We start from the raw sequence: 14,490 nt of genomic DNA on the forward strand, positions 1-14,490 counted from the left end.
ACTTTTATTTTGTGCTAATAATTAAATGCTAATCGTTTAGCGAGACAGATTTTAATCTCTGCATGCGAAAATCTCGTTTGCTCCAAAACTATAATTGCAGGTTGATTTAATATGCGAGAATCATGCGTTTATTTACAAACTTCAACTCCCTTCGTTGCAACATCTAATTCACGAAAAGATACCAGCGATTCGATCAGCGTTTTATAAATGCGAATTTTCGATTCGTTCCGACTAGCGAATCGCGTGCACGTTGAAATTAGTAACACGTTTCAATCCGTCGGATTTACAGACCAAAGTGAAAGACCGACGTTTCGTTAGATTCAAATTAGTCACGGATGCAATGTTTCGATCTACAGTATACATATACGTTTTCCGCTTGCTTCTTCCTTCATTTTCCTTCGCAGTATCCGTTTCGCACGGAAATTCAATTTCCTACGTATAACAAGTTCGCGATAGTCGAAAAGCCGAAAAAAAAAAAAATGATCACCCTAAACACGCGCCTAACACTTCTCTCCTTTTTTGTACTTCTCCATAAACTTATCTCCATATATCCATCAAATATCTCGCGGGAAATTGACACTGGCAGTATTCTATTCGATCGAAAGACAAATAATCTCGTAATGCGTAGAAAAGAATTCTTTCGCAAAGATCGCGAATACACTTCAACGTCTCATTTCCTCGTCATCGTCTCGCTATATCATAAATCTTGGACCAAGAAATCGCAGTGAAATCCGTCACGCACTATTTTCGCGTAATCGGAGTAAAGTTGCGATTTGTTCAAAATTTCTCGCCTCCTCTCTAAAAAAAGACGCTAACAAACTGCGCGTTTTACTTGCCAACCCCATTCGAGCCCGGCTGAGAGTGCGGATGAAAACTTGAGCCTTAAACAATAACGTGATTCGAGGCTGATGGGAGGTGAAGGAATCCGGATGAAGATTCGAGGCTGCAGATAACGCCGGCAAATCATTTCGATAGGGTATACACGTGTACGTGCGTTTTCTTTCACATAGGTATACGTCATTGGTGGAGAAGATGTGCGAAGTGAGAAGAAGCCGCGCGTTCTTATAATCCCGACGAGTGCCGGGATGGAAAAAATATACTTCCTTAGGGCGGAGCAGGTGGAGAACTAAGCGAAGCACTGAGATCGGGAAATTGGCAAGTCGTCGAGAAAATGGCGAATGGGGGAGGGGAGTGTCGTGAGGATAATGGGGCGATCGACGTGTACGAAGCATTCTCAATTTTCGGCAAAATCCCGTCGATATAAAACGTCGACGAATCGGTAAAATCACATTGGCGCCAAAATATATACAATCAATCACGCAAGGCGCGAAGATCTGTGTATATAGAGAGAGGTGGGCGAAAAAGGGTGAAACGGAAATCTGATGTACGAAAAGGAAAAGACAATGAGAATAATAACAACAACAACAACAACGAAGGAAAAATCTAGAAACAATGAAGAATTTGCAGTCTCAGAAGCTATCTTGTACGGGATGTAAGAAAGGGGGAAAAGGACGACCGCAGGATTAGAAATATAAGGGAGGAGATAATCTTTCAATTAAATTCCAGAGTCTAGCCTGGCAGAAAACAAGGCGAATTAAGGCTGAATGGTCGAGCGTTCTCGTTCGAGATGCGAAATGCGAAGAATGCGGGAATCGCTGAGAAGAACCTCGGCAGCGATTTTATATCGGTCGAAACGATCTTTCAACACGTTTCTCTATTAAATTGTGTAATGACCTCTCAGGGGAATGACGAGGGTTGTATAAGTATAATTCCCCGCGAATGAACCTACCTTGTAGTGTAATTACATGCGTAACACGAGGGAGAAAAAGAGCTCGGCGGTAGAGAAACGGAAAACAAACAGAAAAAAAAAAAACAACAAAAAAAAAAGAACACAACTTGAGGCAGGTACGTTACAAACGGCGAATAAATTCGCGGTAGCAATGTACGTACGTACGTATTTGCAAAACCGTACAGGTAAACAAATTCGGCTGATATTGGATACGGGGAAGTTATTTACCAAGTCGTTAGATTTCTGGAGAAGGGGTGGAATTTTCAGAAAAGTATCGTATCCCAAAGAAAAATTTTATCCCGTTATATTATATTTACATCGTGGATCAAAGAGGGCTGATGATATTATGACGTGTATGCGATATATATATCGACTTTTGGAAAATTGGAAGAACACAGATTTCATCAATATTTCAATTACTTTTTTACGACGAAGATCGATCCAGGCTTACACGATATGAATGAGAAGGGGGGAAAAAAGGGAGACAGTTTCAAGTAACAAGCGGGTAAGGAAGTCGTGCAATTTTAATTTTCAGCTTCTCTGACTCTACAGAAAAGAATTCTGATTTATCGTAATACGAGCACGAAAACTTTTGATAGAAAATTCTTGATGCGAGAAATTTGAGAACATTGTGAAGAGAAAGGGTTTTTTTTTTCAAAAACGACTCTAACAGAATAACATTTCTTTAACAGAGAATCAGCTGTTATTTACTTTACAAGAAGTTGAAGATTTTCCTAAAATGTAAAACTCACTAATTACGGCCGGCTGGAAACTTTACTGCAAACGAATAATTGGACTGAAGATATGAGTGAAAGAAACGGATTAAATTAAGAAAAATCTAAAGCTTTGATCGTTTGTCAGTGATTAATTTTACTAGTTCAAAAGACGGTGAAATGTTCCGTAGAAACGTAGAGGGATCTAAGTTTTTTCTATTCAATAAAACTGACGAGTCAACTCTCCTTGAAAATTAACATCGGCTTTGTGCTCTGCGACGTGGGAAAAATTTAAGAGATAAAGGAAATGGACGAGGGGATGATTTTCAGGCTAACAAAGACTTGTCGAAATTCGAATAATTACTTTTTTTAATTAATTATAATAAATCGTTCGGCTTATTAACTCTATATTCGGTTAAAATTCAATTCGAATTGAAGAAGCATATAATATACAAAAAAAAAGTCAGTTCAATCCAATTTCTTTCCTCGACGAAAAAAAAGTAAACCTGTTAGCTAAAAAAAATCATTTCTAATTCCCATGATAGAAAACTGATATTATCAGTTTTTACCATGACAAAATTAAAAATCCCCTAAAAATTCCAGTTTTTTCAAGTGTGCAGCCAATCTATACACGATATTAAAAACATCTTGAAAGTGATGAAATTGAAAATGTCCGGTACTCAGTTTAATTTTCTTAACAAAAAAAAAAAAAAAAAGAACCGTTACAGACAAAACTTATTTTCCTCATTACCACCCCAACGAAACAACGACGAAGCTTTAAGAAAACTCGACAAAATGGGGAAGAAGTATAAAATCGAGTTTCGTCCACGACTTAGAATCAGATTCGCGATACTAATTGTCGAATATCTCGGTCGGATATGTCCCAGCGATTTTCCGACTATCTCGAGACCCTCTTACGAGCTTCGGGGTCGGTAGTTTCAGCAGTTCGCATTAAAATTCCCGATAAGCTCACGAGCTGTCTACAGAAGCAACCGATATACGAGGCTGGTTTGCAACCGGGTCTAATATAAAATTATACCTGGCGTTAGGGAAAGAAAAACAAGAAGCTAATATAGAAATATTGGTTCAGCCATCCGCCAAAAAACGCACTTTTCGCTCTTTTCGCGAAACGTTCGTTGTATTTTCTTTCTCTTTTTTATCTAGCATACGGCAGACTGGATTCGAAACGAGGAATTCCAATCAATAGCCAATTCGATGTTGGATTTATTTACAATTAATTAAGCTTTCCTGATGAATTTTTTTTCGAAATTACAAAACTGCGGATTAAATAACCCGAACAATTACTTCTACAGCTTAGATTACACGTATAATCTACCCGCGCAATAATATTTCGTACAGTTTTTCATCGCGGAATTATTTATCGGGACTATTCTTGTGCGAGGTCATTGTTGTACAAGCGTAGTTCGCGTCAGCGGTTTTGCCGGGATTTCACCTTGAAATTCACTTCCGGCCAATTATTTGGTAATCAGAAAGCCCGAGTAGGCACATACCTACATAGTTTCGTAGCAAACACGGCAAGCCTCGAGAAAATTAAGTTTATAAGTTTACCTTCTGTATTATAAACCGCCTCGTGTTCACCGCAAATTTACCTCCTAATGTGCCAGTAATAATAATAACGAAAGGGGTGAATAACTTGTGTATTGCCCTGGTAACGTGCGTGTAAAATATAACATCCAAGTACGTGTTATATGTATACATATATAGTTCGACTTGAAACACCGACTGTGATTATTCTAATTGCCGGTTTTGTCCCGAAACGTGTATAAAATGAGGACTAAAAGTATTTAATAATTTATTCTACTGCACGCTTGAATTTTATAAAAACTCGAGAGAAAAACTTCACATAATATTTGTACGTTTAATACAAAGCGATTCGCAATTTATACCTACAACAAAAGAGAAAAAAGTCGAAACAATTTCACGCGTTCAAACTTTTCCGCGAAATAAATTCTCCGCGGTTTTTTAGCTCTATATTATATCATATATGTATACTATACAGTATACATACATATATAAACCGCCCACTCGCAAATTTCATAGTTATTGTCTGTCTCGCAGGGACGATGGGCGTGTGAAAAATATATCAGGTGAGAAAAATGGTGGTGATTCCTTTTTTCTACTCGGGACGAAGAAGAAAAAAAAAAAAACAAAAAGAATGAACGAAAATGGAAGAAAATTCACGCGGATACAGTGTGATTAATAATAATAATATTCTCGGATGTAAAATTTCGACACTCTCATTCGAAACTGAGTAATGATTCAGCGTTTGTCGATGTAATACTTACATAATGTATCAAACAGAATCTGTAGCGTCAATTTTATTTATCTCGTGGTTCCGAAAACGATATACAAAATCTCGTCGCTGTCGAATACGATCAGCATTTTTATTCAAATATCCGGCTGAATGTTCGAGGCGACTGTTTCATAGCTATACTATATTTTGCTAGGAGTTAGACCCACCAGCGATATGATCAAATTTCCTCCCACCAATTCCCATGGAATATTCAGAAATCAGTTTTTATACTCGACGGATCGTCGTCTGATCCGACGCATTTGGTTGTGCGTATAATTTCCGATGTGCTCGAAGCTTGTACGCGTTGTTATACCATCGCGCCGACACCGAATTTTCTACCACGAAACGAGAAGTCGAGGAAACATTTTTCGGCCAGCAGACGTGCTAAGTTCAGAGTTACAACATCCGGGAACAAAATACCTGCAACCTACAACGAGTGAAATTTTTGCGGGAGTTCGATCCACGGAATGACTTCTATTTTACGTTGCGCGTATAGAATTTGGCGGAATGGCCGATACACGTATAATAATAATATTTTCCATGGAGAATTTGCTGCGCCATTCTTACCCCTTTAATTATTTTATTTACCGCAAGTTGTGGCCGTGCTTTCAAGGCTTGTTTATAATTACACCCTGCATTGTGCCTTCCGCTAATGACTCCACCCTACGACGCACCTCTCGGTTAGGATGCGAACGCACACTATCGTGTATACGCCCAAAATACATTCGCTGTTTACGGTCACGTTGGAACGCGAAGCTTCGTCGCGGTTGAAACGGACGAGGATTTGTTCAAAAATTGTTGAGTGTGATTTGAGCTCGGAGATTCGACCTTGGTATATACAACGATATACTCGGTATTATACGATTCGGGAAAAGCAAATATTATACTAGTTTGAGAAAATGGAAAAACGTTAAGTGCGGAGAACAAGACGTCGTGCGAATCGATAAGGGTTGTTAAATAACGTTGTCAAACATATTGACGCGAAATAATTTGAAAGAGATTTTGCGAGATATGAAAAAACGGATGAAAAATTAGAGAGAATGAAAATTAAAATTACCCGAACGGGAAAATGATTATACGATTTCGGCCGAGTGGAAAGCGGCGAATCTCATGGGTCCGTGTAATCGGAGAAGGAAAAGGAAAGGAGAAATTCATTGAATTAATGAAATGCACCGCGGCCACAAATCCAATTAAGTCTTTGTTCTTTTAATACTTCCCTTGGGAGACGTCGATGGAAAAAAAAAGTATACGATTTCTTCCCTGCGTAAGGTTGATTCGTACACGTTATTATTGTTCTCTTTTTGATGAATATTCGAAGAGCTTACGCGGCAGAGAAGCTGCAGTGATCGGAAAAATCAGCTTCAATCGTAGAATTTTTTAACGTCCATCGCGGCTGGGTCGGGTCTCTGTTTATGGGGCCGAAAAATGAGTTGAAATATTCGAAAGCGTATAGGGTTAAAAAAAATAAAGGCCCAAGTTTGTTTGCCACACGAAACCCTTGACTCGAATATAAAGTAGCAATTTAACCTTTTTCAAAAAATACCTACACAGAAATTGGAAAATAAAATAAAACACGCATGAATTAACGTACGCAGATTGTGTCCTGATTCTCGTTACGTTACACCCTCTACTTGTTACATCTACGTTTCAAAAAATGCATCGAGGCCAAAGAATTCGCAATTCTACCTCGTCAAGAGTACAAATTGTATCACAGCTGGCGAGCTACGAACAATCGGTTCGTTTAAATTAAAACCAGATTTTTTACACGGAAAAATTCCCGCCTGCAGTGTCAAGCCTGTATAAAGCAATCAAGCGTGAAGGAACAATTGATTCCTTCTACATACACCTAGGTCGGGTTGAAATAAATTTTAATTGAAATTTTGAATTATGCAAGTTATTCCGCATAGGACAAAAGCGTCGTTTCCACAGCCAAGGACAAGGTCGAGGTTGAATTGTATTTAAAACGAATTGCAATGCGATGTAAGATCACAGAATTAATTACCTGCCTGTTATATTTCAACGGTAATACTGAAACGGTGAACTGATTTTTTATCGGTAATTTATACAAGGAATTTTTATTTTTTTCAACACGTATAATAACGATTTGCCAAAAATCGATACTACGAAAATTCAATATCTTCCAATAATTTTCGAATGTATTAAGAAACCTTTTCCCAAATGTTTCGTGGTAGAATAAAAATCTGATCCATTTTTGGATATCATATTTATACATAATCAAATTAGAAATTCCGCAGAGGTAAAAGTAATGAGAAAAGTTGATGCCTACATACCATTGGATTATAAACTCTGCAAATAGTTGCGATCAGTTACGCGCGTATAAATCGCGGAGAGTATTAAGGGTAGGCACAACCACAAAGCGTTTATCGGTTTTAGGAAACAACGCGGTGTTGAAGCAATTAACCTTGCGGAGAGGTTTGAACCCTGGAGCTGGGATAATTGAATTACAGGAAACTCGGTCGATTAAAACGCGAACAAATAGAGTGGCACTTTAATAAATATCTTTCGGGCATGTACACATTGCGGTCATTTACTCACCAAGAACGATCCACATGACTATCGCATTTCCGCCTATAGCTACCAGCAGCATAGCCGTGAATACCAGAGCCCAAGAGAGCTTTTCCCACCATGGTAAATCGTAGGGTTTCGGCTGACCAGGAAACAGACAGACGGACAACTTGTCGCGAAGTTGTTCCCTCGCGATGGAACCGGAAAGCGCCTCCTCAAGAGCGTTCAAAAGATCACTTCTGTTCAGTTCACGCACCGTTGATAAATCCTGCCGAAGCACAACAGCACTGCAATTGTACAACCGTTCGGTATCCACATTCTTCATGATTTCCTGACCGGCGGCTTTAGCTGTACAGTAATTAATCAATCACCGATGGTCGAGCTCCGAGTCGCCCGATCTCATCGTTAAACCGTGTGACTTGAAAAACGTACAAGAAGACGATGAGAACAAAATTAAAGCACGATTGCTTCGGAGGAAGAACGAAGAGTGAGAAGAGACGTTTACTTTCTGACTTAAAAAAACAAACTCGTTTTACGGGATAAATCGATCATCGACACACTGGGACTGAGAGTTCTTATTTTCGCTTTAACTGTCAGGGCGAAAACTAAAACTCAACAAAGTTTGTCCCTAATATCAATAACCTCTGACACGTTACTTTATTCAGCATCCGTGAAGCCCGTTTTCATTACACGCATATACGTGTATTTGTCAAAAGTAATATTCCGTATGTGTCGTGAAAAAAGAATTTTTCCTCCGTATGTGAAACGGTGTTGTTTGATTAAAACGCGGCTTTCAAAAGGCGGCGATGACGCCTCCCTCGAAGTGCCAAGAGCAGCCGACTAGGTGAAAATTTACAGGCAAATTTCTCTGGCCAGATCCGAAAGCACCGTACGCCAGACCAGCTTCGAAGACACTGACCGAGTCTCAGCCGCTATCAAGTTCCCTCGGAGTTGCGTGCGCAACGCAAACATGCGGCTCGTCATCCCGACGACTCGTACTACTTGCCAATTACACTCAAATATCCATGAATGAAACGACACTTGCGCTGCTAACTGGAACTCCCGGCCAGCAGGACGACGCCGCGACGCCTCGACGCATCGCGATGCTTTCTCGATTAACCAAAGCCTCGGAATAAATAAAGTGGTGCTCGATAATGCGATGTTTTTGTTATGCCAGTTTCTTGCGCCGTGGATTATTCATCGAACCGGCGATGAAACGGGAACCATTAGCTTTATCAATTTGCAGTATTAGTTTTAAATGGTAGAAACAGCTGGCCAAATCCGTACGTAAACAGAAACGATGTATGTTAAAATTTCGCAGGTAAATGAACGAGATACTACATTTAAAAAAAAAAAAAAAACATTTATCTTTGTCATCATCGGTATATGGTAGATAGTATAATGAAATAGATTGAGGAAAACGCGGAGAAATGTCTCAACATTTTTTTGCAAGTTTCATTCTGTCTAGGTCTTTGTACTATAATTTTTGTTTGAATAAATTCAATTTAAAAAACAATTGTAATTCCACAACATAGTTACGCACATTTCGCTCCTCCCGGTTTTCTGTTTCTTTTTTTTTTTTTTCTCTCATCCAATCTGACGCGATGACTGACCCCTCGTGTTATTCAACTTCTATTTTTCACATGTAGTTCGCGGATCGTTATCAGCTGTTAGAGCTTCAGCCGGTGTGTTGTAATATCTCGATGACGTGAAAGGTGATGGACGTGCGTGGTATATAATTCAGGTTTAACTGATGTATTATTGACGGTGCGGCTGATATCACGTCTACGACGTGTTATTTATACCCACCTTCGACTAATATTATTATACGAGGCGTTCTACCGCAAAACTACTTGCGTCTGACCCTTACCATTGATGATTTATATTCATTTTCAAGTATCGTGTATCGTGTAGAAGAAGAACATCTTTCATCGGATCTTACATTTTTTGGAGCACGGGTTTGATTTTTACTGCTACCAAAAGCACGAAAGCCGAATTTTCGAGCAGATAGCTCTGATCAATTGGCTTTAAATTTTTCCCATGCATTCTTTGTTGAAAAACGAAAATTTTTAAACGCAGATTGAAGTGGTCAAGTTTTTGATTTACAAGCTTCAGGCGAAACAAGTAATCAAAAAGTGATTAAAGTCTGATTAAAAATGAGTTTAAAAAATACAATTTTATGTATTATTCCGTTTTTCTCACTTTCAATCACTTGTTTTGCCTGTAGCATGTAAACCAAAAGCGCAGAACTAAGAAAAATTTGATTGGGGCTATTCATTCGAAAATTGAGTTTTTGTGTTTCTGGGAGCAGTATATATATATATTTTTTTTTTTTTGTACACTCTACGCGATATTTAAAGATAAGAAAAAATCTCCGATGGCGAGGAACATGCTTAGGTCGGTTTGGTGTCGAATGCCTCATATACACTCGTGGTCATTTGTTGTGGCAAACTATATTAGCCTGCTATTTTTGCTGCCAGGCGTTAGTGTGCTTGATTATAATTATGGCAATGGAAACACCGCGGGTATTATATTGACCAGCGATTTGCGTATTCTTTGAAGCAGAAAAGTAAGTAAACAAGAAGAATCAAGCTGACAATGAGTATAATGTTACAGGTGCGAATTGCAGTGATACTGTGCTTTTTTTTCTCCCCCTTAAACGCGCTAAATTGAAATGAACGGTTGCTTTGAGGAAAAATTCTTATTAGACGGTTAGGAAGGGAGAAAAAAAATGGTGTAAAAGAAAACTTTGTGAAATTAAAAAATTAAAGACTAATCATGAATTGTTTCGGTTTTATACTAAGATAACGTCGACGTGTAAACGGAAAAACGGTAAACGATCAGATCAACGATGCAGAGTTAAGAAAAAATAATGTTACGCGCGGATAATTGACTGAAAAAATACTCATTTTTGCGGTTATGAAATAACACGAATTTGTGATATTGGTATATCAAAGACGAAAATTCTCGGAGGATCGATTAACCAACCCAAAGCACTATTTAGTACGATAAATTATCGTTTCCCGAATAATGCGTGCGGGATTATAACATTATGCCGAGGAAATCCGAGGAAAAGTAAAAGTAACTGAACGACAAGGATTCGTTTGAGGAGAAGTAAAAGCGTTGAAACGCTGTCAAAAGAAAGGAGGATTCGTCTTATTACTCCGAGAGTCCAAGAAGAGGATAATCAACTTTCTTGTAATTATATTCCATCTACGTTTTTTTCGTGAGAATTTCCAAAACACAAGTCAAAAGGACGATCAGTCGCCTGAATTCTAAGAATGACCAAAAAAAAGTCGATTTTTGATTAAATCGATTATTTTTCCTCGTAATCAGTTATTGTTTTTTACTCGCGTGAACGACGCAATGCAATATCAATTTATGCGATTATAGTATCAATTATTACCGTTGTCTTAATAACCGAGTATATATTTTATACAATAAGTGAAAGATGAATGAATATTTTTACCTGATATTGAAGAATATTTTGAACGAAATCATAAATTGTCAAAAAACTTTTCCGTTCTTAAGACTGCGTACTAAAATTGACATAATTTTGGTTTCGTACGCACCGTTTGAAAAAAAAGAAAATACGAAATAATCGATGAATCGATTAATTTTCACCGATTCGAACGAGTTCGTGTCTGATTATTTTTTTCGACCCAATTAATTAGACGCATCGATTATTCTTAGCTTACAATTAGTGGCCGTCGCGACATTAGATTCCAGAGTGCAGCTGCGATTTCGCGTTAAATCAAGTGAAGGAATTAACTTGGCGCAGTTTCTCCGTATCGCTATAAACAGCGAAATTTAATCAAGCCCATCCGCGGAGTTTAAATTCTCTTCCCCGCGATGTTTCGTTATACCTGCGGGATATAGGCAAGAGTTAGCACTCGCTGGAGACGGGAAATAATGGTAGACACGTTGGAACGATATCATGGCCGCTGATACGATTCCAGCCGCAGAGAATTGTTCCAGCATTTATACGGGGCGGGAAATTCTACCAGGGAGACTAACAATGAGCGTCCGCTGACTGTTTATATCCGACTGCGAAATGAACTCGGGAAATTACGAAAGGGTTAGAAATGCGAACTGCCACAACCACGACCTATGACTTCGTCCTGACCTCACTTAAGGCTTCATTAGAGTTTATTTTCAACTCGGAGCTTGAAGAGCTTGCCGGTAGATTTTCCGTTATTCTTTTTATTTTTATTTCGCATCCTCCTTTCGCCAAAGAATTGCGTAGGTGTACGCAACGCGGGTTAAAAATTGTTCTCGCAAGAATTTTCACTATGCTCGACGGTAAAAAGGCCAAAGCTCTGGACGACTATCCCTGAATTCCCTGAAATTCGTTACATTTTTCTACATAAATTGCCATTACCCAGACCTTTGACCTTTTCCCTTAAACTTTCCTTACCTCACCTTTCACTTTCGTTTCATTAGATTTTATTTCAAATACGCACCCTGCTCGGACTTTTGCCTAAATTATAAGCTCTCAACTCTTTGCCGGAAATTAATGTCTGACTGTGTTTGCGATTGCTTGGAATGACTCGAAGCCTCGGTCGAATAATTTACGCTTGACGAAACTTTATTCTAATGTCTCAACAACTTTCGGACACTTATCGGCGTTTTTGTCATTATCACGAACATAACTTTACTTCCGATCGATAATCATATACACGAGTATATGTTATGCGGTATGTTGAACTCGCGTGGGTGTTATAAGTTTTTTTTTTTTTTTGTATCGAATAAATAGTAGATGCGAAAAAATACCAAGCTAAGAGTAAAGAAATACGAATTGAACAAAAACTAGGCTCAGCAGTAAAAATAGCAGCCTAACACATCTTTTCAACGTAACCATGTTTCCCCCAATTTTCACTAAAGTTATTTGAGAAGAGGGGATCAGAAATCAAAGTCACGAGTTTTGAATCTCGATTCAATCATATGGTGTCGTAACTTTTTTGCTTGAGGCTGCTTAAAATCAGAAACTCTTCCGGGCTTCGGTAACTTTGAGTCGCCATCGATTATATGGGTTCGGAAACTCTTCCGCGACTGAATTTTTTTAACCGCAGATTGAGGAAAAAAAAATCAAAGTTCAATAGTCAGAATTTTACTGTAAATCATTGTATATATATATATATAACTGATTTAAACCTAAAACTGATTTTTTCTTTCAACCATGCAATGTTTGTTAGAAATTCTGGATCTTACGTAAAATTCGATAAATGGCAGTTGCCTCGAGTGAAATATTGTATCTTCAGCATTGCAGGAATAAGCGTTCTTTAGGAGAATAAAAAACGAAAGGCAAACAATATGTTTACCTTCGATATTAAAGTTTTATACACTCGTAGCCTTTGAGGAGAACGAGACAAGGATTTGAGGCCTTCCGTTTTCCGGTTTAATATCCAATCGTAGAAATGAGATTTTATCCAAGTCCCGTGAGCCAACCGCATGAAAGTATCATAAGAGAGATTTCACCAGCTCAAAGTCTCGCAATGCAGTGGATTACTCGCTTACGAAGGGGCGTAATACGTCCAACGGCTTAGAGATGATTGACAATAGAGCAATTAACTTGTACGTAATGGGAAATAGATTCACATTCGCTTCCAGGAAAATGTTTGAAAATAAAAAAAACTTTCTAAAATAAAAAAAACTCTATATATATAACGCAACCAGATAACTAGATCTACTGAAATAAATATTTTACAGGCTGTAATAAATAGACGTACCGCGGCACTTTACAAATTAAGCCACCATCGATTCTTCTGTGCTATCCAATTATCATTGAAAATTACTGATTAACGTAAAAAGAAAATTCCAAGTAACGGACACACATTTTTTTCTCTATCGATAGGAACTGTTGAAATTCTAAAACAAGAAAGACCGTTTTTTCGTATCATTTCCTGGTACAAATTTTATTCAATTTTATACGACCAGTTTAATGTTAAGTTCAAAATTACACCGAGCAGAAAATTTCCCCTCTGATATAAGGTTTTGAAGAATTATGTGGAAACCGATTCCATGATGTATAAAATAAACAAGTTATTTACTCTCATTTAAAACTCTACCTGGAATGATGTATCAATAGTAAAATAATGAATAGAATTACAATTTGCTGAAGTCTAGAAAACAAGGGGAATAACTCTGAGACAATTATACCCGTACATCGGTGGTCGTGTCGAGCCTGCCTCTGAAACAGATATGTCGTGTGTTTCCCGCAATCCCATGAAAGTCTGAATAATGTGTTTCACGTAGCGGAATGTATTTCAATCGGAAATGTATTCAGACGTTGAAAACAGCACGGAAAAGGGTATATGCGAGAAAAGTTGGTACGAACAAGGTATTATATTATCCTCGGACGACAGGGACTCGCGTGAGAATTCATAAACATTGTATTGCGAGGTTTTTTCAGTTACCCAAATTCTAAGCAAGCCTGGGAACATCAAAGGAATCCGTAGGTAGGGATCAGCCGTATAAGTCGTGAGAAAACGTGAGTTTCTCGCATAGGGCGAATCGACAAAAAATAATCCAAGTCAAATAAGTAATCCAAACCTGCCCGAAGTGCGAAGAAATACTTGGACCAGCGGTCAGTCCAAAATCGAGATCAAAGGAAAGCCCCGCGCAATTATTACCGCTCTCTGCACCATCCGGTGTATAAAGAAACGAGTAGCGTTCGTTGTAACCCATTTATCCCAAAGCCAAGGGGATCGAAATATACACCAGTTGATTAATCAGTGGACGATGTAATTCAATGTGGCGTACAGTCGAATACGGCAGTAACTGTAACATCCGCATAGTTCCGGTCCTAACTCAAACGAAAAGGGCGGGATTTGAAGAAGCGCTAGACATCGGCGGAAAATCGACGTTCGGTTCCTTCATTGGTAACGAATTTCGCGATTTCTTGCGTGACACAAATTACAGCGAGGCTGTTGATGCGAATTTTATCGTTTCGCCAGAGCGAAAAACCTGTTGCTGTAACACAAAGCGTGCGGTCATTACAAGGAAAAATATCGTCGTGCGAATTCGGGGCATCGACGTATTACATATATTTATATACCTATACGATTGTCATGAATAATTGGGGAAAAAAAGTATCCGATGTCGTGATGCGCAGTCGCGAAGATGCGAAAGAAGAGGAGAAAGATGAA

General features: G+C 38.5%; 1 protein-coding gene across 3 annotated transcripts in view; it reads right to left on the bottom strand.

Moving 5' to 3' along the window:
* LOC124298160 (tachykinin-like peptides receptor 86C) overlaps positions 1-8,244 on the bottom strand; it is a 64,829-nt gene extending 56,585 nt beyond the window's left edge. For all 3 annotated transcript variants that reach the window (XM_046749837.1, XM_046749831.1, XM_046749847.1), the window contains exon 1: positions 7,373-8,244. In XM_046749837.1, the coding sequence (XP_046605793.1) occupies positions 7,373-7,667 (295 nt within the window). In that variant the 5' untranslated portion in view covers positions 7,668-8,244. The remainder of the gene's footprint in view (positions 1-7,372) is intronic.
* Between the last annotated feature and the right edge of the window lie 6,246 nt (positions 8,245-14,490).

Source organism: Neodiprion virginianus, chromosome 1 (assembly GCF_021901495.1).
Source record: "Neodiprion virginianus isolate iyNeoVirg1 chromosome 1, iyNeoVirg1.1, whole genome shotgun sequence".
In the NCBI taxonomy this organism is placed as follows: domain Eukaryota; kingdom Metazoa; phylum Arthropoda; class Insecta; order Hymenoptera; family Diprionidae; genus Neodiprion; species Neodiprion virginianus.